The sequence below is a fragment of the Paramisgurnus dabryanus genome, chromosome 10 (genome assembly GCF_030506205.2).
Source record: "Paramisgurnus dabryanus chromosome 10, PD_genome_1.1, whole genome shotgun sequence".
NCBI classification, from domain to species: Eukaryota; Metazoa; Chordata; class Actinopteri; order Cypriniformes; family Cobitidae; genus Paramisgurnus; species Paramisgurnus dabryanus.
The window spans coordinates 2,869,838-2,896,941 of record NC_133346.1 but is presented as its reverse complement, the minus strand read 5'-3'; the positions used below and the strand labels follow the sequence as shown (position 1 = coordinate 2,896,941).

Below are 27,104 nucleotides of genomic sequence, written 5' to 3'. Positions count from 1 at the left end.
AGTATCTGGCAAACGCAAGCGTCTCTTTTATCATAAACCCTTTTGATGCATCTGCAGCAGACACTTTTTGACATCACGCATGATGCACATAAGGTTAAATTTTTTGAAATGATGAGCCACACACACACATGATGGGCTGCATACATGTTGTGACGAGCTTTGCATCGAAAAAGAAGTCTGAAAGTAACTGTAGTTTAACAATGATATTTTCATAGTAAACATATGGTAACACAAATCTTAATTAATCCACCAAATAACAATAATAATAAGTGTTTGCAGATAATTTTACAGACCGGCTTAGAAAGAAAAAAACCCACAAACCAAGAATTAGTCGCATCACTTACAAACAGAACAAGAACACAAACAAATGAATGAAAACGAGCACATTCTGGGCGTTTCTGCTTGACCGTACATGCTTTAATAATAATATATTATAGTGTGTAGTGAATTTAGTGTATTTTAGTGTCTTAATGCAGTAAACAGAAAAAGCATCTTAATTTAAGATTTTTTTTGATATTTTTACTGAAAACAAACAAGACAAAAATACTAAGAAATTGTTTTCTTGAAAATCATTTTTTGCATTGTGTAAAAAAAGTCAACTGAATCGTTGACGCCAAATGTAGTAAGAGAACAAATGAAAATGAAGTTGATAGATGGCTGTTTATTTATAATGGGGTGCAGTACATTGCATGAACACTGACAGCACAGATTCACAACTCTCCTCTTTCAGAATGACATGAAAACGAAATCGTTTGGTAGAAAAGTGTTAAAACAAAATACTGACAGTTTTTATAAATTGCATTTAAAAACAGACCGTACCCTCCCCAGACAGGAGCCTAATCCGGGCCGGATTTTTTGCGGATCTGACCCGAAGTCGTCTAATGTCTGTGAACATTTTCACATACAGTAGTTCTCAATTACAAAACACCATCCGGTAACAAAAGTCATTTCATCAGAGTTGACATTTCAAAGTTCTAGGTTGTGATCTAGATTAGCCATGTGTAAAGTACTTTCACATAAATGTCGTGTATTGTGGTGTAGTTGTTGTAATATGGGCTCTCTTTACAGTACTTAGTAGTATATGTTGTTTAAGGAAACGCTTTAGCTGGCATGTACAGTAACTAAATCCCAATAACACAAACATGTATTGACACCACCACAAGTCTTTAAATAAAACCAGAACATAAATATAATGTTCATCTAGTCAATTTCTGTAGATCTCAACAAAGATAATACAGCAGCGTTTGTATTGGAACAAGGGATGTGCAATATTTCTATAACTTATCTTTTTTACCCATACGATACCACCTCAAATAAAACTGGTTTTATGAATGAGTCAAGCTGAAATGCGTTATAAACGAGGCACAGTGTTTTTAGATTAGAATTCAATCATTTCAAGCTACGTCAGACAAATTTTCTTCATTGGCGCATCCCTAATTCAAACTATTTTGAGATCTTTCTCCAATGGAAAAACACGCAAACTCTTATTTAAATGAAGGAGCAGCTATATACATTTGAAAAGCATGTCATGAATAATGTTAATGAAATATGTACAGATGTACAATCAAAGCTGGTTTGTGCATGCATTAACTTACAGACCAAACAACCCGAGATCTCTTTCACGGCTGTTCGGATTGTTAACGTTTGTAAAAACAGAAATTAACTTTCTATACAATTAGGATTTTAAATGTGCTTTTGTAGATGAAACGTTCACAACACTTACAGCAGGTTACTGATGTACATACATTGACAGCTGATAAAGAGAAACAGCCGTTGTGATTGATTGTTAAAAAGGTCTTTAAGCAGTAGGCCGGTAAAACGTGAGCTGGTGATGAAGTCGAGCTACAGCGCTCGAGGACGCTTGGGGTTTATTTGTTGACTGGCCTGTTCTTCCTCTTGAAGGGCGGAACGGAAAGACTTCACTTTATCTGTCACAAAAACAAACAAACGTTTTCAGAAATCACAAAATTGGAAAGGATTATTTAGGACAATATTTGGTTGATATACAACTATTTGAAAGTTTGGAATCTGAGGGTGCAAAATAATCAAAATTATTAAAGTTGTCCAAATGAAGACCATAGAAACATCTTTAACTACACTGCAAAAAATGACTTTCTTACTTGGTATTTTTGTCTTGTTTTCAGTAAAAAGATCAAAAAATTCTTAAATTAAGATGTATTTTCTTGATGAGCAAAACGACCCAAGAAAATAAGTCTAGTTTTTAAATATCAAATTTAAGTTATTTTGTACCGAGCCCCTAAGGTGACATTGGAGTAAAAAAAATTTGCGCACGCAAAACTAAACTTTATTTAATTTTTTCTCCATGTCCCCTTAGGGGCTCGGTAGACACTAAATTCAAGTTTTTTTGCTTACCCCATTGGCAGATTTTTTGCTTGTTTTATGCACAAAATAACTTAAATTTGATATTTTTGGTTTAAAAACTAGACTTATTTTCTTGGGGCGTTTTGCTCATCAAGAAAAAGCATCTTAATTTAAGAATTTTTAGATATTTTTACTGAAAACAAGACAAAATACAAAGTTTTTTTTCTTCAAAAACATTTTTTTTTTTTTGCAGTGTAAGAACCATTTTCTAGAAATAAGTGTTTATGAAAAAAGTAAAGTTATTTCAAGAAATTTTTCTTATTCCATTGGCAGATCTTTTTGCTTGTTTTCGCACTAATTCACTTAAAGTTTAGATTTTTTGTCTAAAAACTAGACTTATTTTCCCAAGTCATTTTGCTAATCAAGAAAATACATTTTAATTTAAGAATTTTTAGATAGTATTTTTGTCTTGTTTTCAGTAAAAATAAGACAAAAATACTAAGTTAGAAAGTAATTTTTTGCAGTGTAATGATATTTTTTTTAAATATTTACAGTAGGAAATTTACAAAATATCTTGATAGATAGATAGATACAACTTTATTGTCATTGTATAGTACAGGTACACATAGATGAAATGTCGTTTAGCATCTACCAGAAGTGCAAATAGTAGGACTGTGCAAATTGACAAGTGCAATTTGAATATTAAAAGTAAAGTGTAAATATGTACAATGAATAATTAAGAATAATACACACATAGTGATATGGACTGTGCTGAAGTAGGTGAAATAAGTAATCAAATGGTGAAGGGTAGTGTTCAAAAATGTGATGAACGAGGGGATAAAATGATCTTTACTTCATATCCTAATGATTTTTGGCATAAAAAAAATGATAATTTTGACCCATACAGTGTATTGTTGCTCCAAATACACCCATGTGACTTATGATTGGTTTTTGTGATCAGAAATGTATTTGAGAATCACTATAAACACACTGACCTCTGAGCTCTGTTAAGACGTCGATCTTTTGATCTAAAATTTGCTCGAGTTGAGTGGCGTAAGACTCCACGTCATAATCAACTTCTTCTGTCATTTCCAAAAGCACCTTCTCATCCTCCAGCCAACGTATGGACTCCTAAAAAACAGCAAACCACCAATAAACACACAGTAATCTGACGAAATATAATTTACGGACACAATACAAGTACAATACTTTTAAATAATTTTGTTTTATTTAGTAAGATTCTAACAATAAAGATTTGTGCAAAAAAAAATGTGTGATGAAAATGCGCAAAGACTTTTTGGCCACAGTATCATTCTAATGGTACAGTTTAGAAGGGTAACAGAATGAAAAACAGGATTTTTTAAAAAAGCTATTTTACTTATTTTTTATTTTACACAAAAAAGATGTACAGTACTGAACTCTGAAAAGGTGCTTAAAGCGATACTCCAGCTAAAGTTTTTTACAGTGATGCCACCGAAAAAGCATTTCTTTCATTTTTTTTATAATCTAAAGGACCTTTTTAAACTACAAAGAAGCTTTTGTGAAACTGAAAGGTTGTTCAGATGTTAAAGGTTCTTTATGGAAACATGCAGCCAAAATTGCTGCTTCTATGGCAGAGTTTCCCAAAACTGAGGTTTGTGAACCCCTGGTGGTTCGAGGAGGAATTGCAAGAGTTGATAAAATAATTAATCAATTACAATTAAATAAAAAAATATTAAATATAAAATAAAAAATATTAAATAACTAAATATTAACAAAATATATATTTTATTTGTTGATCATGTGACCATTACACAACACTACAATATATTAAAAAACTCATGCAAAATGAACAGATACCTTTTATGTAGCAATAAAACTACATGTTTTGAAAGTGAAACATACAAATGTGCTATTAAGTTATTAAAATATTTACTTAAAATCTCAGGAGGTTCTTCAAATAAATAATTTAGGTCAAGGGGGTTCAGCTGACAAAAAAACTTTGAAAATCCCTGATCTATGGCATTTTGAAGCACCTTAATTTTAAGGACAAACGGTAATGTTCACAACTCAAACCTTCCTGGTTCAAGTTACAGAGGACAATCTTTCATTTACATGTAGACGTCTTAAATTTGCAGCCCACCGAATTGCAAGTGTGTGTAAAACTCAGATCCATCTTTGAACAAATGCAATAAAATGCTACAAAAATGGCACAGCACCTGAAAGACGGCCCGGTGGTCTTCTAGAACCTGCTCCTCCATCTCCACCAGCTGAGACACCACCTCATGAAAGGTGAAGAGCTGAGGAGACACTTCTTCTTCCTGTACACAACCATAAATCATCATCACATACTGTAGGGATGCACAACATATACATTGCAAAATCGACTAAGTATTTTTGACTTGTACAAGTACTAGGGCTGTCAAATTTTAATTCGAATTTCGAATATTCGTCGAATGTAAAAAAAATATGCATATTCGAACGTAAAACTTTGCATTCGAATTTTACCTGTGTCAGGAAGCTCACGCAACGTGATGATGACGTAACTGATGCGGATTGTTATACAGAGCGCGGCTCAGCCAACCATGCGGAGCAAGCCAGCGTTATTCATTTGAAAAATAGCAAGAAATGACAGTGGGGATTACGAGTCGGACAGAATACATATTAAAAGGGCTGTGTGATGCTGCTTTGGTTTTTGGAGCATCAACTGGAATTCAACCGCAAAGTGAAACTAACTGAGATGAATTATTGTCGTCTGCTTCTAAATGCAGTTTTAAAGTTTAAAATAACTGATCAACACGAAAGTGCCATAATACAGCTGCTTGTTTAGCAACATTAAAACCATATGTGCATCTACAGAGTCCACACCGCATATGAGAGAGTTGCAATAACGCCGCGGTGGCTTTATTTTTATAACGGACTGGAAACTTGACTTTCACCTGGACATTTGATATGCAAGTTTTTCATCAACATTATCTGCGTGAAATATAAACATGATGATCATCTGCCAACTCGACTGTTTCAGCACGTCCTCTATTAATTACGGAGAGTCTGCTTTATTAACGGCTTCACTCTGCGCGTAAGTTAAAAATTTCTGTTCTGTACTTTATTACTCGCATATATTTCTACATATTTTCAACCAAGGAACACGCAAAATATAATATAAGTTGCTGTGAATAGCGTTTAAGCTTGACAAAATTTAAATGACTAATGATCTTTCCCACTTATTTTGGCTTAAATAAAGATTCATTCGTTTTCATACTTTATTAGAAACACGTAAATTTATCTACTTATATATTATATAAAATGTCCTATATTAATATGCGTTGTCTATGTATGGATCGTTTCGTACATTTACAGGTGCACAAATATACTGGTTAATTTTGATTTCATTAAGACACCGTGTGCTCTGTATTGACTGAGGCTCTGTACATTTTTTTGTAAATTTAATTAATGTATGGTACATAAAATTATTTGTAAATGTATTCATGGATAGTTTCTTGACTATGTTTGTGTTAATAGCCTACACACGCTGGCTGTTGAGGCATTTTGCACTTTTGTTCCTTTGCATATGATTTTAAGAAATTATGTTTAATTTATTAGTGTTTATAACATTCGTTTTAACAAAAAATATGCTGTGCATGATTTTTTTATATTATTGGGGCTTTGTGCTGCGCCCTCTTGTGGGCTTTTAGGAGTATTTTCTCAAAGATAAAGTAGGTCTTTATAATTCGAATATAATTCGAATTTTATTATTTTTCAAGGACGAATTTCGAATTTACTTGTTCAGCCATTTTGACAGCCCTAACAAGTACACAGTACAAATATTTCAAAAATTATTAAATTAAGATGCATTTTGACAAGCAAAATGACCTAAGAAAATAAGTCTAGTTATTAGACAAAAAACATAACATTTAAGTGGTAGAAAAATCTACCAATGGGGTAAGAAAAAAATCTTGCACTTTTTTCTTAAACACTTAATTCAAGAAAAATGTTCTTACCCCATTGACAGATTTTATGAATAAATATTTTATTTTATTGTGTTTATGAAAAAAGTAAACTTTTCCCATTGGCAGATTTTTGTTGCTTGTTTTAAGAACAAAATCACTTAAATTGTATATTTCTTGTCTAAAAACTAGATTTATTTTCTTAGGTCATTTTGCTCATCAAGAAAATACATTTCGATTGAAGAATTTTTTGATATTTTACTGACAACAAGACGAAAATACCATGTAAGAAAGTCATTTTTTGCAGTATAGTTTTGGCATCGACATTGCATGTGTTTCCCAAATGTAAGCTATTTTAAATTATGAAATATAAATAACAAAAACTCAACTGCAAAAAAATGACTTTTCAAATTTTTTTCTTGTTTTCAGTACAAATATCTAAAATTGATGAGCTTAGAAAATAAGTTTAGTTTTTAAAGAAAAAATATATATATAAATTTAAGTGACTTTGTGCTTAAAACAAGCAAAAAAAATCTGCAAATGGAATAAGAATTTTTTTCTTGAATTAAGTGTTTACATGCCAAAAAAATATGATTTTCAAGAAAAAGAAATTCCTAGTATTTTTGTCTTGTTTTTAGTAAAACTATCTAAAAATTATGAAATTTAGATAGTTTTTCTTGATGAGCAAAACGACCCAAGAAAATAAGTCCAAAAATATCAAATTTAAGTGATTTTGTGCATAAAACAAGCAAAAAAATCTGCCAATGGGGTAAGCAAAAAAATCTTGAATATTTTTCTTAAACACTAAATACAAGAAAATTTCAAGAAAAATTAGCTTACCCCATTGGCAGATTTTTTTGCTCGTTTTATGCACAAATTTACTTAAATTTGATACATTTTGTCTAATAACTTGACTTATTTTCTTAGGTCATTTTGCTCATCAAGAAAATACATTTTGATTGAAGAATTTTTAGATATTTTACTGAAAACAAGACGAAAACACCAAGTAAGAAAGTAATTTTTTGCAGTATAGTTTTAGCATTGACATTGCATGTGTTTCACAAATGTAAGCTATTTTAAATTATGAAAAATTAATGAACAAAAACTCAACTGGAAAAACAATCGGTGCGTACACTGCAAAAAATGACTTTTCAAATTTTTGTCTTGTTTTCAGTACAAATATCTAAAATTCTTAATATGCTTTTTCTTGATGAGCATTGAAAATAAGTTTAGTTTTTAGACAAAAAATATATAAAATTTAAGTGACTTTGTGCTTAAAACAAGCAAAAAAAAATATGCCAATGGAATAAGAATTTTTTTCTTGAATTAAATGTTTATATACCAAAAAAATATGATTTTCAAGAAAAATAAATTCCTAGTATTTTTGTCTTGTTTTTAGTAAAAATATCTACAAATTCTGAAATTTGGTTATTCATCTCTAATGTATCTCTATTTAACAGATATACAAACATAAATAAATAAGTGTATTAAGTGCATTTCTCTTTTTGCTTAAAGGACATCATCCTAATAGAAATATGCTTTTTTTTTAAACACATTTTGAGAGAAAAGCTTTATTTGCTTTACTTCAGCTGATGTATTAGATGTAATGCTCGTACATTTTGCTCACAGAGCAGCTTGAGATCGTCTCTCTGTGGAGAGCTGCCGACACCCCACTGCGCTTCCAAAACATCCAGCTGATTCACAGAGTGTCCGCCGGACCGAATGTCCATCACCGCACTGGGGTCTATGGTTAACTCCTTCACCCTGTAGTCACAAACATCATCTCATTTCACAACATCAGCGTATGAAAGATTCATGTGATGATGTCATGGTGCACGGGCAGCCAATGGACCAATGAAATGGCAGAGGGCAAGTGCTCCTCTTTACATATGCAGATGTTCATGCACGTGTCACAGACAAGCTCTGTCAGGTCTATAAGGCACAAGCAAACAGAAAACAATGTTAAAATTATGCAACAGAAAATGCTTAAAGGGACAGTTCAACCCGAAACGACTTCATTTCTGAGTGAATCATTCCTTTAAAACATGACTGCTAGGCTGGGATGAAAAGAAATGGATGCAATTTATGGAAATGAAGAAGCGATCTGAACTGAAACAGAAGCAAATGATTAGTACGGGAAACAAAGGGAAAAAACAGAGAAAGGATTCATCAGCGCTCTGTCTGGCATTAGACAGGCTTAAAAGTGAAAAAAGCGAAACCTGCTGGGTGAGGTAGCAAAGTCATCATACTCATAGGTAGGAGAGAGCTCGGAGCGACCGCCTCCCCCCTGGGAGAAGGGAATGTCGGAAGGGCTTATCCCAAACTCCTTCACTCTGAGGACAGGACAACAGACGACCAATCAGACTGACAGACAGACGCTTCAGTGCCCTCAAACCGTTTTTTAATGGTTCACTGCAAAAAATGACTTTCTAAATATTTTTGTCTTGTTTTCAGTAAAAATATCAAAAAATTCTTAAATTAAGATGTATTTTCTTCATGAGCAAAATGACCTAGGAAAATAAGTCTAGTTCTTAGACAAAAAATATAAAATTTAAGTAAATTAGTGCTTAAAACAAGCAAAAAAATCTGGCAGTGGAATAAGAAAAAGATTTACGTTTTTCATAAACAATTAATTCAAGAACATTTTTCTTATTCCATTGGCAGATTTTTTTGCTTGTTTTACGCAGAAATTTGCTTAAATTTAATATTTTTTTGTTTAAAAACTAGACTTATTTTCTTTGGTCATTTTGCTCATCAAGAAAAAGCATCTTAATTTAAGAATTTTTAGATATTTGTACTGAAAACAAGACAAAAATACTAAGTAAGAAAGTCATTTTTTGCAGTGTTTGAGGGCGACCATTAGTGAAATATACCAAATATAACACTTACACTGCAAAAAATGATTTTCAAGAAAAACATTCTTAGTATTTTTGTCTTGTTTTCAGTAAAAATATAAAAAAAATTCTTAAAGTAAGATGCTTTTTCTTGATGAGCAAAACGACCCAAGAAAATAAGTCTAGTTTTTAGACCAAAATTATCAAATTTAAGTGATTTTGTGCATAAAACAAGCAAAAAATCTGCCAATGGGGTAAGCACATTTTTCTTTAATTTTTCTTGATTTTAGTGTTTAAAAAAAAATGTTCAAGATTTTTTTGCTTACCCCATTGGCAGATTTTTTTGCTTGTTTTATGCACAAAATCACTTAAATTTGATATTTTTGGTCTAAAAACTCATCAAGATATTACAAAGATATTTTTACTGAAAACAAGACAAAAATTCTAAGAATTTTTTTCTTGAAAATCATTTCTTGCAGTGTAGGGGGCGTGCAAGGCGTCCAATCACAGTGGAGGTGGGGCGGCACAAATATCCCAACAACCAACTGGCACATCGTTCAACGACTGATAGACAAAGCAGAAGCATCATAGCAACCAAAACCCTTAGCTGAAAAAACGCTGGTAAGCACCCACAGTCGACGTCCGCCTGCCGTTTTCAGCCGTGTTTAAACGCTTTGGTGTACACGCCCCCTTAATGTCTACGAACATTTCGGCTGCATTTAATTTAAAAAAAATCTAGCATTTTTCCCAACACGTAAATCACAAAGTTCATTTGTAATTCAGAATCGTATTAAATGTAGGCAGTAAGGTCCCAAAGCTGAAATCAAAAAACCTTTAAATAAACTTTTTATTTATTTTTATTTAAGTATTTGGCAGAGATGCTTTTAACCAAAGCGACTTACATACTGATAAAATCTACACAATGTGTTTTCTGGGGTTTGAACCCATGACCTTTGCACTGCCAGGAAATGCTTAAAAACTGGGTCTTATTTATGAAACAAATACAAAACGCAAAATTTGACATTTATCAATATAGACGTGAGCGGTGGCTATGTGGTTAAATCTCACATCAGGTTTTACCTCATGTATGCAAGTTAGTGTGAAGATAAATGTTTTACACATTTGATAGCCTATCTGAAAAGGAATAACGAGCAAATTTTTTTCCGTTCTTCTTGTCGTGAACTCTGGGGCGAGGTTTCATTTATATGGGCGCAATAATTAAATTACGATAGTTTTTATCCGTCACATTTATCAATGTATGATCATTTGTATGATGTGATTGGCGGCATATGCATGTTTTATGAATCACACTTGAACCTTGTCATAAGATGATATTTGAACACAGATCTGCGCTTGATTGATAAATGAGGCCCAATGTTTCTGTAATGTTTGTCGTGACCTGTCAGGTTATTTACATTGAAAACATTAAAGTTAAAACACATTTAATTTTGAGGTCTGACGTACCTGTTGGCGTATCTCAACGTGTTTAATGTGTTTTCACACGACGCCATTCCAGGGGAGATTGTAGCAATCTATTCACACAAAATAAATCATATTAATAACACAAACATAATTAATGATAAACAGAAATAATCAAGCTACACTGAGTGTTTCGAAATAAACACAGTAAAATTCATGATACAGCATAGCCTTGAATACATTATTGCTTTTACGAAACGGTTATATTAAAGCAAAAAATGTATCATGAAACTTTCATGAAATCAGAAAAAGCTGGGAAAAAGTAGTCCTTGATCAACTGAAGCAGCATTTCCATTATCCTTTAAATTGCGCAAACTGACAATGCGAATTGAAAATATGGCCAATGTGATATTAGTAAACCTACCAACATTAGTCGACGTGATGTTTGAAATGACTTTTTCGCATATTCATCAATTAATGGAAATGCCGTCATTTCGTAATAATCTCTTGTCGACATTTAGAAAACAACGCTAAAGTTTTGTATAAACCTGCGATGGAAACGCAACTTGTGACGGTAACAGAATGATTCACAAATATGACCATGGACCACAAAGGGTCGACAAGGGGCAGTTTTTTTAAAATTGAGATTTATACATCATCTGAAAGATGAATAAATAAGCTTTTCATTAATATACAGTTGTATTGATAGGACAATATTTGGCCAAGATACAACTTGAGAATTGCAAAAAACTGAACATTGAGAAAATCGCATTTAAAGATGAAGTCCAATGAAGAGACGGTTTTATCGGACACACATGCGCTGATGCGATACACGTCTGGATCCGAACTTTACTTCCGGTTCTAAACTGATCTTTTCAACAAATACCTCGTCGAAAATAACTAATGTTTTGGTTTCCTAGGTAATCTATGTGTTGTTTTTTTGCTTGTTATATAAATAAACTACTGTAAAAGTACTTTGTTGTTATTTATTCTTAGCGGAGTTTACTGGAAGTTACGTGCGGACCACGACAGCCGCTTGTTTATGTTGTTACTGCTGAAACCGCCTATACAACACATATGAATCGTTTTAGTGCTCTCTACTGGCTTACCGAAGTTGTAAGCTTTTAAACCAAACTTGAATGGTAAATGCCCAAAGGAACGGGTAGAAAAGCCAAGTTTGATGAGTTTCTGGCCCATTCTGGTCATGATTTACAGTAGAAAATTTACAAAATATCTTCATGGAACGTGATCTTTACATAATATATTAATCATTTTTGGCAAAAATTTATAATTTTGACCCATGCGATTTATTTTTCGCTTTTTCCACAAATTTACCCAAGCGACGTACAACTGGTTTTGTGGTCCAGGGTTAAAAGTGTTCATATCATTGAAGGTGCTGCACAGTAGCTGCGTTTTCATTACCCTGCAAATTGAAGTAGCGAAGTGAAAATAAACGTAAAATATTGTACGATCGGGTGAGGTGGTTTTTCAGGCAATTTGAACAAGGAATATAATCACAAAAATGCAATGGAAACAGTTTTTCCACATTTAAAGGACACCTGACATGCGCAAAAGTCACATGATCATTCATGTATTTTTGTCTTGTTTTCAGTAAAAATATCAAAAAATTCTTTAATTAAGATGCTTTTTCTTGATGAACAAAACCACTCAAGAAAATAAGTCTAGTTTGTAGACCAAAAATATCAAATTTAAGTGATTTTGTGCATAAAACAAGCAAAAAAATCTGCCAATGGGGTAAGCAAAAAAATCTTAAACATTTTTCTTAAACACTAAATTCAAGAAAAATTCAAGAAAAATTAGCTTACCCCATTGGCAGATTTTTTTGCTTGTTTTACGCACAAAATCACTTTGTGATATTTTTGGTGTATAAACTAGACTTATTTCCTTGAGTCGTTTTGCTCTTCAAGAAAAAGCATCTTAATTCAAGAATTTTTTGATATTTTTACTGAAAACAAGACAAAAATACTAAGAATTTACTTGAAAATCATTTTTTGCAGTGTATGACATATCACGAGAGAACAAAATTACATTTTAGTCACATAACATCGGTTAATGGAAATGCGTCATTTCGCAAAAGTTTTTATTGGCATTTATGAAATTAACATTAAAGTTTTGCGGAAATCTGTAATGGAAATGCTAGTGAAACACCAAATTGCTGGGTACAGCGATCATAGCTGTTTTATTTTCAGCTATTGACCAATCAGAATGAAGGACAACCGTTTCATAAAATCCAATATGTCATGCATTAAATATAACAATAGTAAAATATCTTACCATACATGTTCTAGAATTCTCCCCTATGAAAGAATCTCGTAAGACCTGCGTCAGTTTACTGGCTCTGAATGGAGTATGTGGTTTATTACGACCCAAAGCTCTGATACACTCCTACAGGACACAAAGCAGCACAACTCAAAGGTGTTTGAGATCGAGATTAAAGTAACACTAAAATAAAAATAACCAAAGATTGATGTGTGTGTCCCCCCAAACCTTCAGTGCCAGGAGACTTTTATTGATCTCGGCACCCTCGAGACGCGTCTGTCGGTCGGCGCTCGACGTGTCTGCCCCTCGCTCGTTCCCGGCCAGGTCAATGAGAGAGAACTTGCCGTGCATTTTACCTCTCCTGCGCAGAATAATCTGAAACACGGCATGACTGCGGGACGAGTGCGCATTAGCCGACGTCTGTCCGGATGTCCTGTAATAAACACATATGTAGTGTGACCATCACTGTTGTAGCCGTGTAAAGACTGAATACTTCAAGTATTTTACCTGCAACTGTTGCCCATTTCGATAAGTTTAAGGACGTCCTCTGTACATTTCACCTCTCGTTCCTGTAGCCCGACCACCTGAACCTGCTGCTTACCGTCTTCAAGCACACGAAGCTTCGCCTTCCTGTTCAGAAGATCAAACACCTGCGGGCACAAAGTAACTTACGTTTTACTGAGTCTGTATAAGCATTTAATGTCTATGAGAAGATACAGTATTTGATAAATGACTACTAATAAATACTAATAAATGCACATGCCTTCCCGCTGTAAATCTCAAAAAACGTGGCATAGACTTGAAGATCCAACTTTTTGTAATTTGGCTTTTTCAGCATGAGAAAAACATCACGCGCTGGAAATAAAGTAGGTACGGTTAAAATACAAGAACCGGAAGATGCTTCAAACATACAAAATTTAAGCTTGATACGTACCGGCAAGAGCATAGATCCCTTTCGAACAGTCTTGATTCTTCCCCGAAAAATCTCCGCCCATCGTCTAAAAAAATGAAATGAAATCAATTGCTAAAAGAAAATATCTTCCTCGGTACGTCCAGTAATGTGATGTCATCTGGTATCGTATACTATCATTAAATACTTACATGAGTTTTACCGCTGCCCGTCTGACCGTACGCAAAACAGGTCGCCATTCCCCTTTCAAATATAGTCTCAACCAACGGCCGGGCGGTAAACCTAACACAAGACAACACAAAACCAAAATATTCATAGACACACCGTTGATCAACGCATGGTATATTTCTGACTCTGCTGATGTAACCAATGCCCTGTGGGTGGAGACGAAATATTAACCAATGATGTAACAGCACAGTACTTTTCACAATCCCAATAATATCTGACCTGTAGACCATTTCGTTAGTTGAGGTGTCGTCGAACGCATAATCAAACCGAAACGTCTGATTCTCCAAGTATCTGGTTAAATCCACTTTCTGCTTGGGTTCGTGAACCATCACCACGTCTTTACTAGGGATTGTGATGACATCTAGATCCTTCACCGTCATCTCTGAGAGGGAGAAAAAAGGTGAATCTGTGTACCCGAACTCATTAAAATACAGATGGATGGTAAAATTCACCTTTTTTGTTTAGTGGTCGTGTCCGTACACACACGCATATCCGATGGTCTTCGATCTGAGAAAAAATATATATTATTTGGTACTAGTTATTGTCATTATTATTTGCAAATTGTATGAAATATTTATTCACCAGGTCAGCAGTTGTCAGTGGTCTGTAATCCAAACTCGCTCTGAAGTCTCGGATCATGCACATAATTTCGTAATTTGGGGTTGTGGCATCAACCTCCTGCAAAACATCCCATATATAATGTTGTAAAATGACATCATGTTAGACTAAATGAGCAAAATGTAACCAGATTATAACCCACAATGCAATGCACTGAATTTGTCATGGCTTACCTGAGCTCTTTTCTCCCGGAGCTCCTGCTGTTGTAATCGTCTCCTCTCTCTCTTCTCCTGGAGCTTCTCCACTTCCTTCACACAGTTGGATTTCCTGCGAGCTGAGAAACAACAGCAATCTGATGACCTCCTAATATTATCAAACTTTAAATTATATTTAGTTTTATGGGTCGTAGAAACTTCATGTAATAATGCAGAGTTCATTGCAGTGCAAAGGGTTTGAATTCCCAGTGAGCTCACATATTGATAAAATGTATATAAAACCATTTGCCAAATGTTTTAATGCAAACGTGTGTACATTGATTATCGTGCAATGGCTTTAAATGTGGTTCATCCAATCAGAGTTTGTTATCAGCCAGTGCTATACACATGAAACTTGTGTTTGGGTGATCCCCTCGACACCGGCGACAGGAGGCGTCATCTCTGAGGAGAACAGCACTAAATGTTGCTTTTGTTCTTGTGCCTCAGAAAACAACAGCCACTGTGTGCGACTCTGAGAGCCACTCACGCTATCATCACTACTGCCGTCTCTCATCTTTATATACACACACACCTTTGAGATTTTATATCAATGTGCTTACAAAGACCATCAACATCTTCCTCAACCACTAGAGCCACACCTGAAACATCTGGAACACCTAGAGCGTCAAGAGCCCACTGTCTAAAGCGATCTTCAAGATCCGAACGCCTTTCCAAAGGAAAGTCTAGACCAGAATGTCTGGAACTGAACATCTAGAGCCAAACATCTAGAGGCAAACATCTAGACCAGAAAGCGGAACATCTAGAGCCAAACAACTAGAACAGAAAATCTAGACCAATAATTCTGGACCAAAAAGTCTATACTAGAATGTCTGGAGCTGAACATCTAGAGCCAAACATCTAGACCAGAAAGCTAAACATCTAGAGCCAAATGTCTAGACAGAAAGTCTGGAGCTGAACATCTGAAGTCAAACGTCTAGAGGCAAACATCTAGACCAGAAAGTCTGGACCAGAAAATCTTGACCATCTTGAGCCAAACGTCTAGAGTCGAAGATCTAGATCAGAAAATTTGGACCAGAATGTCTAGACCACAATGTCTGGAGCCAAACATCTAGAGCCAAACGTCTAGAGCTGAACATCTAGACCAGAAAGTCTAGACCAGAAAGTCTAGACCAAAACTTCTGGACCAGAAAGTCTAGACCAGAATGTCTAGACTGGAATGTCTGGAGCTAAACATCTAAAGCCAAATGTCTAGAGCCGAACATCTAGACCAGAAAGTCTAGAGACCAAAACGTCTGGACCAGAATGTCTAGACCAGAATGTCTGGAGCTGAACATCTAAAGCCAAATGTCTAGAGCCGAACATCTAGACCAGAAAGTCTAGAGACCAAAACGTCTGGACCAGAATGTCTAGACCAGAATGTCTGGAGCTGAACATCTAAAGCCAAATGTCTAGAGCCGAACATCTAGACCAGAAAGTCTAGAGACCAAAACGTCTGGACCAGAATGTCTGGAGCTGAACATCTAAAGCCAAATGTCTAGAGCCGAACATCTAGAACAGGAAGTCTGGAGCTGAATATCTAAAGTCAAACGTTTAGAGGCAAACATCTAGACCAGAACGTTTAGACAAGAAAGTCTGCACCAGAGAATCTTGATCATCTTGAGCCAAACATCTAGACCAGAAAATCTGGACCAGAAAGTATAGACTAGGGATGGGCACGAGTACTCGATTGCTCGAGTACTCGAACGTGGCATCGATGATCGATCACGAAAACGATGATCATGTGGGTTTATTTATTTATTTATTGTGGATATGGCGGCATTTGGATGTCTGGTTAGCATTACAAGCGCATGTGGTAGTAAAGACTGGGTCTGGAGATGCGTGTTTGACGTTGTGTCAAGCTACGCAGACCGACGTATGACATCAGTAACATTACCATGCGTGATTCAAAAACAAACAGATAATTCCGCGCGACCGTACCGCAGAAACCCGCCGATCCGCGCAATGCGCGGCAGCCCGCCAGCCCGCCGATCCCGTGAAGCCAGCCACAACTCACATCACTGAGGCACTATGTTTTAAAAGGATGCCGTGATTTTCGGAAATACAGTCAGCCAGGTGCAAAATGTACAGCGCCGTCAAAAGTTCAATGGATTATCATCTCATATTTAAACATCAAATGTCAAGAGATACCAGAGAGCCATACGAGCATTACCATTACATCTTGACTGAGGTAAGAGGACGACACGACACAGCTAAACGCTAAAATGATAGCAAAACACTTAAAGCTGCCTAATGTTATGAAGCTTGAGCTTTGACTGGACGTGTTTAAAAGTGCGCTGTTTTTGATGCACATCCACAAAGGGAGTTAAACTTTCTTTTTTTTTTAGATAACTTAGTTGAAACCTTAGTTGAAGTCTTGCATTTTATGCAGATAGATGCACGTTGTATATTTATGTTGTATAAAGGCTTAATATTATGCAGAGTGCGTCAAATAGAAAGCGCTTCGGTTTGTGTTTATTAACCCTTTAGTTTCACTTCATCACGCAGCTTTTCCTGTTAGAGGTTTCTGTTAAAAACATTTAATTAATTAGGAATCTAGTATGTGTTCATTGTTCTGTCATAGTTTCTTCAAAATTAAGTTTTATTTGAGTGTTTTAATCAAAATATTTTCATTTTCACCATGACGTCTACGCCCCGCCCCTTTGATTGCCCCGCCCCCAGTTAATCGAGTACTCGTTCTTCAGACTTATGGATTAATCGAAATGAAAAAATGACATACAGTAAATGCACATCCCTAGTATAGACCACAGTGTCTGGAACTGAACATCTAGAGCCAAACATCTAGACCGGAAAGTCTAGGGCTGAACATTTAGGTCTGTAACAAGTGAATTCATTAAGCAGTCAGTGTGTGTGTGGACTTTCATCACAAAAACATGACCACCCACAGTCCCACTTTATTATAACACAGCTGCACTGAGACCATCTCAATTAATTAATTCAGCTGTTTAAACAAATACCGCCTCTATTCTGAGCAAATGAATGTGTCATAATCACTAAAGTCAGCCCTTTTGGCCTGCTGTAAATGAACATTGCTAAACGTTACTTGGCCATAAAAACAGATGGAAACGTTTCATTAAAAAAACTTGTGGACATCCTGATGCAGCAGTGAAATTGAGCAGATGAGTGTTTTTATACGGCACATGTGCTGTAATCTTTTACAAACTAGGTTGTGGTGTTGTTCAGGTACCGTTCTGCTGCTGTAGGGTTTGCTGTTGAATGGATGGAGGTGGAACAGGTGCAGGAGGAGGGGCTTCGGTCTGCTGACTCGGACGCGCTCGAGTCGTACCTACTGAAGATGAATACAGGCCTTCATGACAAACAACAAAAAAGACAACAATTACCAAGACGGTAATGCACATATTAATGCCAATGTTATCTTTCAAAATAATAAAAGTCATCAAAACAATGATAGGCATCCTCTTAAAAAACTTCAGGTGAATCATGGGACAATGCAGTTCCCTGTGTGCAGGCCACATCCCAAAAGTTTAGTTTTAAATTAAGTTTGATTTCAAATAGTATCAATTGTTAGAAATAATATACAAATAATGATGCTTGAGTACAAAACAGTTTGTATGTATTGTTAATGATCACAGCTGGGTATTACTAAATAAACATCTTTGGAGTCAATGTTATTTTCTGCATGAACTTTTCATACCTCGGTTATCTCTTGCAGGCGTCTCATTTTTAGGTGGAGCTACTGTTCTGCGGTTCTGTGAGAAACATATCCAGGAAAATTCAAATATATCATCCACTTTATAAATGCAAAGGCTTATGGGTCGTATGTCAAATCCCACAATGCATTGCTATCCAGTTTTTTTTATAGAGAAATATGAAATGCATGCAATGACCTAGTCTGTATTATTAACACTGCAAACAGTACTTTAAAATAAAATATAACAAATTATAAACGCAAGAAATTGCTTATTACTGTATTCATCCATACTCATGCCTCAAGTTGTGTTTGAGTAATAAGTGAGCACACACCTTGCTTTGAGGGATCTTGTTGACTTTGATGGCACTGGACACAGGCGGCGGAGGAGTTTCTGGACTTTGTACAATTTCCTCCTCAGGTGCCAAATCTGGATTCAGTGCAAATATGCTCTCCAAATCAATCTGTTCACACAAAACAAGCATTTCATTCAAGGTCCACTTTTTACTGTTTTAACTGAACCACCTTAAATAAAATCTTTCCTATATGATAACTGAGATCTTGTCAACATCTCAGAACAGTTGAAGAATTCCAAAAACATCTCATTAATCTTGCCTGCAAATTTCTGAAATAATCTAAATGTCACAAAACATGCATTGCATGGATAACCAAGCACGAAAACCAAAAAAACATAAACTCAAATATTCATATTCAGATTCTTTAAAGTCAGAATGATCTATGCAACTAATAGTAATATGCAATGTTTCTGTGACTAAAAGCAGCAGATGAACTAGAGATGTTATTTACAGCCGAGGTAGAAAAGCTGCTTTACAATAAATCTCTCTTTATCCTGACACATCAACATTATATCTGTGTGTTTGTGTCAGACAGTTAATACATAAGAAACAATAAATAACACTGGTAAAGTAACATTCATCTGGGTTATCTCAGATTTTACATTTATGCATGGCAGATGCTTCTATCCAAAGTCAATTTTAACCTGGGATCAAACCCATGACCTTTGCACATGACCTTGCACTGTTACTCTCTCATAGCCAATTGATAAAGTCAATACGATGGACATAAAGGGGTGGTTTCCCGGACAGGGATTAGCTTAAACCAGGACTAGACCTTAGTTAAATTAGGATCTTTAAGTCATTTTTAAAAGCATAATTTATAAATAAACATTACTGGTGTGCATCTTCAGACACAACACTCGCAATGATATATTTTAAAGTATGACAGAGTAAGTTGTTTTCGGTCAAGACAACACTAACATTTAAGGTAGTCTGGGACTAGGCTTAGGCCCTGTCTGGGAAACCGCCCCATAGAGTATAAATACCTCTTTTCCCTTCGTATCTCCGTTTTCAATCCATTCAACCGTCACACTGTCATTGTCTTCATTGAGTGATGTCACCATGGCCTGATGGATTCTGCCTGCAAGAGATCATACAACCAACAGGACCATTAACACCATCCAGCATCCCAGCTTTATCTTAATTTTACCATGCAAAATATATTACTATTGCACATTGCTATTGTAGTTTATATAAACAAGGGAGAATAATACTTAAAGGGCACCTTTCATGCAAAATCCACTTTTACAAGGTATTTGGACATAATGTGTGTTGGCAGTGTGTGAACACAACCACCCTACAATGAAAAAAATCCACCTACTCCTTGTTTTTTAATCCCCATTGAAGCGGTCTCATTAGACATGCCGCTTTGATTCTCTTATCAATGTGAGGTCACATGGATAAAGCCCCACCCACTTACAGTCCTGCATTACCACCCTCAGCGAGTTGTTTGTTTCGAAATCATTGGTTCGGAGCTTGTTTCAAACTAGCCAAAGTCACGTGATTTTAGCAAACGAGGTTATAACGTTATAACAGTTTCGAAACGTTTCGAAAATCCGACGTTTTACCACTACGGGGAGTTGATCACAAATGACCAGTGTAGGTGAAGTCTGGTCAGTTTTATTATAAAAGTTCATAAAACATTCATCCTTCTGACTAATAACACTACTATTTTGTCCACTTTTTGTTTATAGACAGATTTAATAAAAAAATTTGCATAATTAAAAAGGGAGTTCTTTTTAATGATTTGTTTGCCATAAAAAAAACTTAAAGAATACAGAATACACTTTTAATTATGTCTTAATTGAATTAAATAATTTATTTTTCTTAAAAACATATTTTTAGAACAATTTTGCTATTATTTTGTAAAACGTGTAAAATGTTTGGACTAGAGCTGCAAATTTCGACTATTTTTTCAACCGATTAGTCTATCGATTATTTTTTCGATTAATCGAATAGTCTAAATAAAGATTTTTTTTTACAAATAATAAATGTAACATCTGCTATTAATGCCAACATTTTATTGAAGCATTTTCTCAATTAAACAAATACACAAACAGTGCCAGTGCCAAGGAAAATATAACAAATCACATAAAAACAAGTCCAACATTAATTCAGCCTAACATAAACAGTGCAAAAGGGGCATTATTCACCTTAAACAAATAAAATATATTAATATTAAAGAAGTAAAATAAAAATAAATCAAACTGAATAATAACTCCTTATTAATATAAAAACATGTCCTGCTCTTTATTGTTCCAGCCCTAGTGCTAATCATAAACTAATGAAGAGTCATCATTAACTACAAAATGACTCACATGAAATCATTGTTTATTAATACATTAACTAAAAAACATGTCATGTTGTACTTAATGATGACTCTTCACTTCGTTTATGATTAGTACATGCATTTACTCAGCATTAGTTCAGACTGAAGTAAAAATAAGTTCATTGTGATTCATGAACCCTTATTATAAAATGTAACCATTATATTATTACTGTTAATATTATTATCAGTAGTAACGTTACTGCATTCTCATTTAGCATCAACTTTAACATTTAACTTTTCTTAAGTCTCGGGTAAATACAAATTTAGTTAGCATGATCTTCTAATATTTTATAAACGGCGTTTACGCTGCTGTTACTTTAAATAAACGCATGTCAGGAATACCTAACGAGACGAGCTTTTATAATATCTGCGCACATAGCAAAAAAATAAGCTATGGGAACTCCGCGCTGCCAGCTGGCTTTCAGTGCACGCGGGCACATGCCTATCTCAGTGTAACACAGTAACTTATTATTTCATAACTTCTTAATATAAAAAGTTAAACTTGTCCCGCTCTTTATTTACTGTTTCAACATACTGCCCAGACGCGATGCAATGTCGTGTCTGTCAGGCGTCTCGCAGCTCGTATTAAACTAAGATGTAAACACAGCTGTATTAAGCACCATATATGCCTGCATTGATTCTATTGTTGTATAAAAACTTACTGTAAAAATTCAAATACTTACGCTGCCGTCGCGTCATTCTGAGGTCGGAGAGCTCCAGGTTGTTTTCTTTTAAGATGATCATGCACAGATGTTGCGCTGCTGTGGTGTGCCATTTCAGTTTTACACAGTATGTGTTTTATTTGGTCTCTGCTTAAAGTATTCCCACACTTTTGATCACGTTCTGGCTGTTTGGTATAACACTTGTATTGTCCGGTCGGAGCTGAAGCCGCCTTCATTTGAAAACGTTAACAATGCGACGCATCGACGCATTTCCGGCAAATCGACGTAATTACGTAATCGACGTAATCGACTACGTCGACGCGTCGTTCCAGCCCTAGTTTGGACATATCTTGCTGCTTTTACACTATTTTGACCAGCAGGTGCCGCCAGCGTGTATGGTGTTTCGAACGCTTCGAAAAACTGAATCAATTTGCAAAGCAATAGGTTCAATTGATTCGAATTCGAAAAGCTTCGTTTCTCTGTACTCTGTCAACTAGATACTATTGTCTCAGACTTAATTAATCAGATCTTTTTTAACAAAGTGTTCACTGTCTGTTTGTAAGTAAGTGAGGAGCTGTAGCTCATTTGCATTTAAAGGTACAGACATTAAAACATGCAGTATTGCATTTTGGACATGCTATAATAAATGATCTGTAGGTTATTTTGAGATGAAACTTTACAGACACATTCTGTGTACACCTGGGACTTATATTACATCTTGTAAAAATGACCATAATAGGTGACCTTTAACAAATATGTATACCAAGACTCATTAGCCCTTTGATTATTAAATATAATGCAAAGTTGTTCAAGTAGTAACATTATATAATGTTATATTTTATAGCTGGATTATCACAACCAGCATAAATTAAATCTGAAGGTGTACTGTATTCCTCAAATTAAATGTTAAAGTCATCTGTGTAAGGCCCTGCAGAAAACTGAACAGCACTACAGCACGTGACGTCACGCATCTTATATTACATGCATGTCACTTGTAAAATGTTACCCATAATTTGCAATGCATTTACACATTTATGTATTATTATGCATTACTAGGTACACTGACGTCTTTGTCCAGTCTGCATTGTGCACCAAACCTCACTGTATATATGTATATGGCTATTGTGACAAAAAATAAGTGTTTTAAAATAATTTTCACGCGATGTCTCAGGGCGTCTTCCTCAGATTTGATGTTAACACGCTGCGAATTTACGATTCCTACTACGACTACGCCTTGACTTAATATTCATTAGGAATTTCTAGTGAACCTACACGATTGGCTTATATGTATGCGTAATCAAATCAGCGTTAGTCATTTGGCGAATCCTACTGGTAAAAGTCGCCTCATGATTATTTATCAGACTACGTAGCGGCGCACTCGACACAGTAACCAAGCAACGTCAGTAGAGACCTAATTAATATTCATGAGCCCGGTCTGCGCCATAGTGCGGTTTGTAAATACGCTAACGGGAGACCGCTTCATGCATGTATCTCTCAAAGACAGAGAAATATATCCATTATTATGTACCTTTATACGCTTGTATACACTTATATAGACCGTTGTCTGTCGTGTGCATCATATGTCTTGTCTTTGTTTAATCGGACGCACTGCTAGATGGGTTTACGCGGTTAAACAAAGATGATGCACCGACAAACTGTATCTCAGCCTAATAAAAGAGCCGCTGTTGGGTGTGACTCACCATCACTCCGCTTGATTTCCACATAAATGCCGATCTGGATCTTCCCGAACACAGCTGCCATAGCCTCATGTGTGTACCAGTATCTGTGTGGATGGATTTTACCGGGTTTAACGGAAGAAGTTGATCATCGGCAGCAGAAACCGGGAGCAGGTCAGTAGGGAGAGAGGATGATCGCGCATGCGCAGAGCGCTCACACGCCCATCGGCAGAATGTCACATCAGCCTCTTTTGTCTGGTTGCAGACAAAATTCAGTTTATTTGATGGACAGTCCACGACATGACTATATTTGAGTTTTTTTTTTATTTAAGTTCAGAGATTTAGTTAAATTCTGATGGCTTTTAATAAACATTAATAAAAAATAATTTCCACTGTCTCCTAATTAGGTTTAGTAACGTGTTAGTTAAAACTCTCTAAACGAAATTGTGTTCATTTAGAATAAAAATAATTCATCTAAAATATTTCTAATATTAAACTTTACATTTAATCGAAATACAGAAATATACACATGGGGGCAGCACAGGGCTGTTTGTAGGCATAAGAACGACTGCAAGAGGGGACCCATGTTACATCAAAATCTGTCAGTGATTTACATTAATGCATTTGCCAGAAACTCTTCCTCAAAGAGACTTACTGTGCATTCAATCTGTACATTTATTTTATCAGATTCAGTATGTCCTAAAAAACTATGGTCAAATATGATAGTTCACTTGAATAAGTGAATGAAAACAAGTCAGTGAATTTGGGCACTCTGCTGCGCCAGATGTGCTGCGGGCACCATCTTGTGTCGAGACGCCGGAGTTCAGTTGGCCTCACGGTGAAATTACTGTAGATAATAACACAATCCCAGGGGTGTCAAGTCTTACACAGTCACCGTGAGACACAATCATTTCAGCCAGTTCACACGCTAACACGTCATACCTTGTATTACTCACACTGAGAAGTGACCCAACATTGGCCTGACGCCAAGACCCAACGTTGATCTGACGTCAAAATCCAACGTTGCTCTGACGCAAAATCAAACGTTGAACTGACGTCAAAATCCAACGTTGAACTGACGTCAAGACCCAACGTTGATCTGACGTCAAGACCCAATGTTTATCTGACACCAAGACCCAACGTTGATCTGACGTCAAAATCCAACATTGATGTGACATCAAAATCCAACGTTAAACTGACATCAACACCCAACGTTGATCTGACGTTGGCCTGATGTCAAGACCCAACGTTGATCTGATGTCAACATCCAACGTTGATCTGACGTTAAAATACAAGGTTGATCTGACTTCAAGACCCAACGTTGACCTGACATCAAGACCCAACGTTGATCTGACGTTAAAATCCAAGGTTGATCTGACGTCAAGACCCAACGTTGGCCTGACGTCAAGACCCAACATTGATCTGACGTCAAGACCAAACGTTGATCTGACATCAAAATCCAATGTTGATCGGACGTCAAGACCCAACGTTGATCTGACATCAAGACCCAACATTGAGCTGACGTTAAAATTCAAAGTTGATCTGACGTCAAAATCCAAGGTTGATTTGACGCCAAGACCCAACGTTGTTCTGACGCCAAGACCCAATGTTGATCTGACTTCAAATCCATAGTTGATCTGACGTCAAAATCCAACGTTGATGTGACATAACAATAAAACGTTGAACTGACGTCAAGACCCAACGTTAATCTGACATTAAAATTCAACGTTGATCTTTGGTCAAAATCCAAGGTTGATCTGATGTCAACATCCAACGGTGACCTGACGTCAAGCCCCAACAATGATTTGACGTAAAATTCAACATGATCTGACGTCAAGACCCAACATTGATCTGACGTTAAAATTCAATGTTGATCTGACGTCAAAATCCAAGGTTGATCTGACACCAAGACCCAACGTTGATCTAATGCCAAGATCCAACGTTAATCTGACATCAAATCCAATGTTGAACTGACGTCAAAATCCAAGGTTGATCTGACGTCAAGACCCAACGTTGATCTGACATCAAGACCCAACGTTGATCTGACGTTAAAATCCAAGGTTGATCAGACCTCTAGACCCAGCGTTGATCTGACGTAAAAATCCAATGCATTATAATGTCATGCTGTATATGTGTAAGCTGGAAACATCTGCCAGAGGTCTGTGACACTTCCTCACAAATCTCTCCTTGACCTCTGCTTTAGTTTTTTTCTGACAATCTGTTGTTGAAGAGGAATAAAGATGCCTGCTATGGCTTTCAGCTGAACGCAGCGCTTTAATAAACTTAAAATATTAAAATACTGTAACCATATTGCACTCTGCTGTGACACTTAACCTTTTAAGAAACTGTTTCTTAGAAAAAAATGAATGTGTCACACTTGCCCAGCCTGTCAACCAGCAATAACAAGAGTTGGTGACATATATCAGCTTTTGGAAAGACCAAGACAAGGCAGTAATTTGACTAATGTCATCTTTCCAGTCAAAATGTGCATCCTCTGCCATGCATGAGTAAATGACAAATACAATTAAATATCCCCCAAAAATCCAGTCAGAATGCCACAGCCAATAATCATTAGTTCAGTTTAGTCTCTTTGATCCATGCCGAATCATTTTCAGTCTGGATGACTGAAGCATTGAAGAGGAAGACAGCACCTATCCCATGATGCATCTGTTTCTGAATGAAACATATTTACTTTTTTCCACTCGTTTTTCTTTCACACAGCAGGAGATGAATTACTCGGGGAATGGATTTAAAAGCAGCGTTCGTTCTTTTCGAGCCTTTTCTTCTCCAGCGTGGAGATTTGACAGACAACGCGCCGGCTGCAAGGACTCACAGCAAGGTGAAGGGCAAATGAAACGCGTCCTCCCGGGAATCTGTGCACGAGGTTTGAAGTGTGGAATGAGATTGTGTGCTGTGGAAAAACAAGGCAAGGTATTTGTTTGTTGTGTTTTCTCATTCCTGCTACTGTATCCGTGTGAGATTTCAAGGGCCACACACAAACGAACGAAAGAACAACAGGGCAAAAGAAATCATGTTGATCACCTGAAATGTATTAAGCATGGCAAGACACATAAAGAAAACCCTCAAGTTATGTTTTTTCTGTTTAATTTACATACACAAATGAGGCAGTGCAGATATTTTCTGTGTGCAAGTCAACACAAGAATGCCATACAACTCGTACAGTATCTTAAAAAAGACCAACTAAAACCAGCCTAAGCTGGTCTCCCAGTCTCCTTAGCTGAAGTTTTGGACACTTATTTAGCTGGTCAGGCTGTGAAACCCATCCGCTTGACCAGGCTGGAAAACCATCTTAACCAGCTTTGCCAGGCTGGGGGGACCAGCTTAAACCAACTACTTCCATCTTAAGACCAACCACACAGCTTAGCCAAGCTGGTTTGAGCTAAAAAAGTGTCCAAAACTCCTCTAAAACCATCCTAAGCTTGGAGGTCCAATCTAAGACCAACCAATCAGCTTAGCCAAGCTGGTTTTAGCTAGGTCTGCTAGCCTGGCTAACTAAGGTCAGCTAAAAGGTGTCCAAAACCACTTTTAAAACCAGCCTAAGCTGGTCTCTCAGCTTCCTTAGCTGGGAGGGCCTTAGAGGGGGTTTGGCCACTTTTAGCTGGCCAAGCTGGTCTTAACTGGTCAGGCTGGGAAACCAGCTAAAACCAGCTGACCCACCAGCT

The 27,104-nt window shown here is 36.1% G+C and overlaps 1 protein-coding gene across 4 annotated transcripts; it reads right to left on the bottom strand.

Moving 5' to 3' along the window:
• Positions 1-648: 648 nt before the first annotated feature.
• Positions 649-23,631, bottom strand: LOC135745076 (kinesin-like protein KIF2A). Of its 4 annotated transcripts, none has more exons than XM_065263476.1 (21): positions 23,446-23,631; positions 19,741-19,835; positions 18,734-18,862; positions 18,405-18,459; positions 17,937-18,056; positions 14,711-14,811; positions 14,502-14,597; positions 14,372-14,426; positions 14,139-14,301; positions 13,883-13,973; positions 13,716-13,779; positions 13,545-13,636; positions 13,289-13,431; positions 13,010-13,214; positions 12,797-12,907; positions 10,547-10,614; positions 8,468-8,581; positions 7,865-8,012; positions 4,521-4,622; positions 3,318-3,453; positions 649-1,928 (listed from the first exon to the last, which is right to left on the bottom strand). In XM_065263476.1, the coding sequence occupies exons 1-21, from the start codon at positions 23,504-23,506 to the stop codon at positions 1,843-1,845; spliced, it is 2,235 nt and encodes a 744-aa protein (XP_065119548.1). In that variant the 5' UTR covers positions 23,507-23,631; the 3' UTR covers positions 649-1,842. The 4 variants fall into 4 exon arrangements, with proteins under 4 accessions (XP_065119548.1, XP_065119552.1, XP_065119556.1 ...); XM_065263480.1 differs by having other exon boundaries at positions 8,498-8,581; XM_065263484.1 differs by lacking the exon at positions 8,468-8,581.
• Between the last annotated feature and the right edge of the window lie 3,473 nt (positions 23,632-27,104).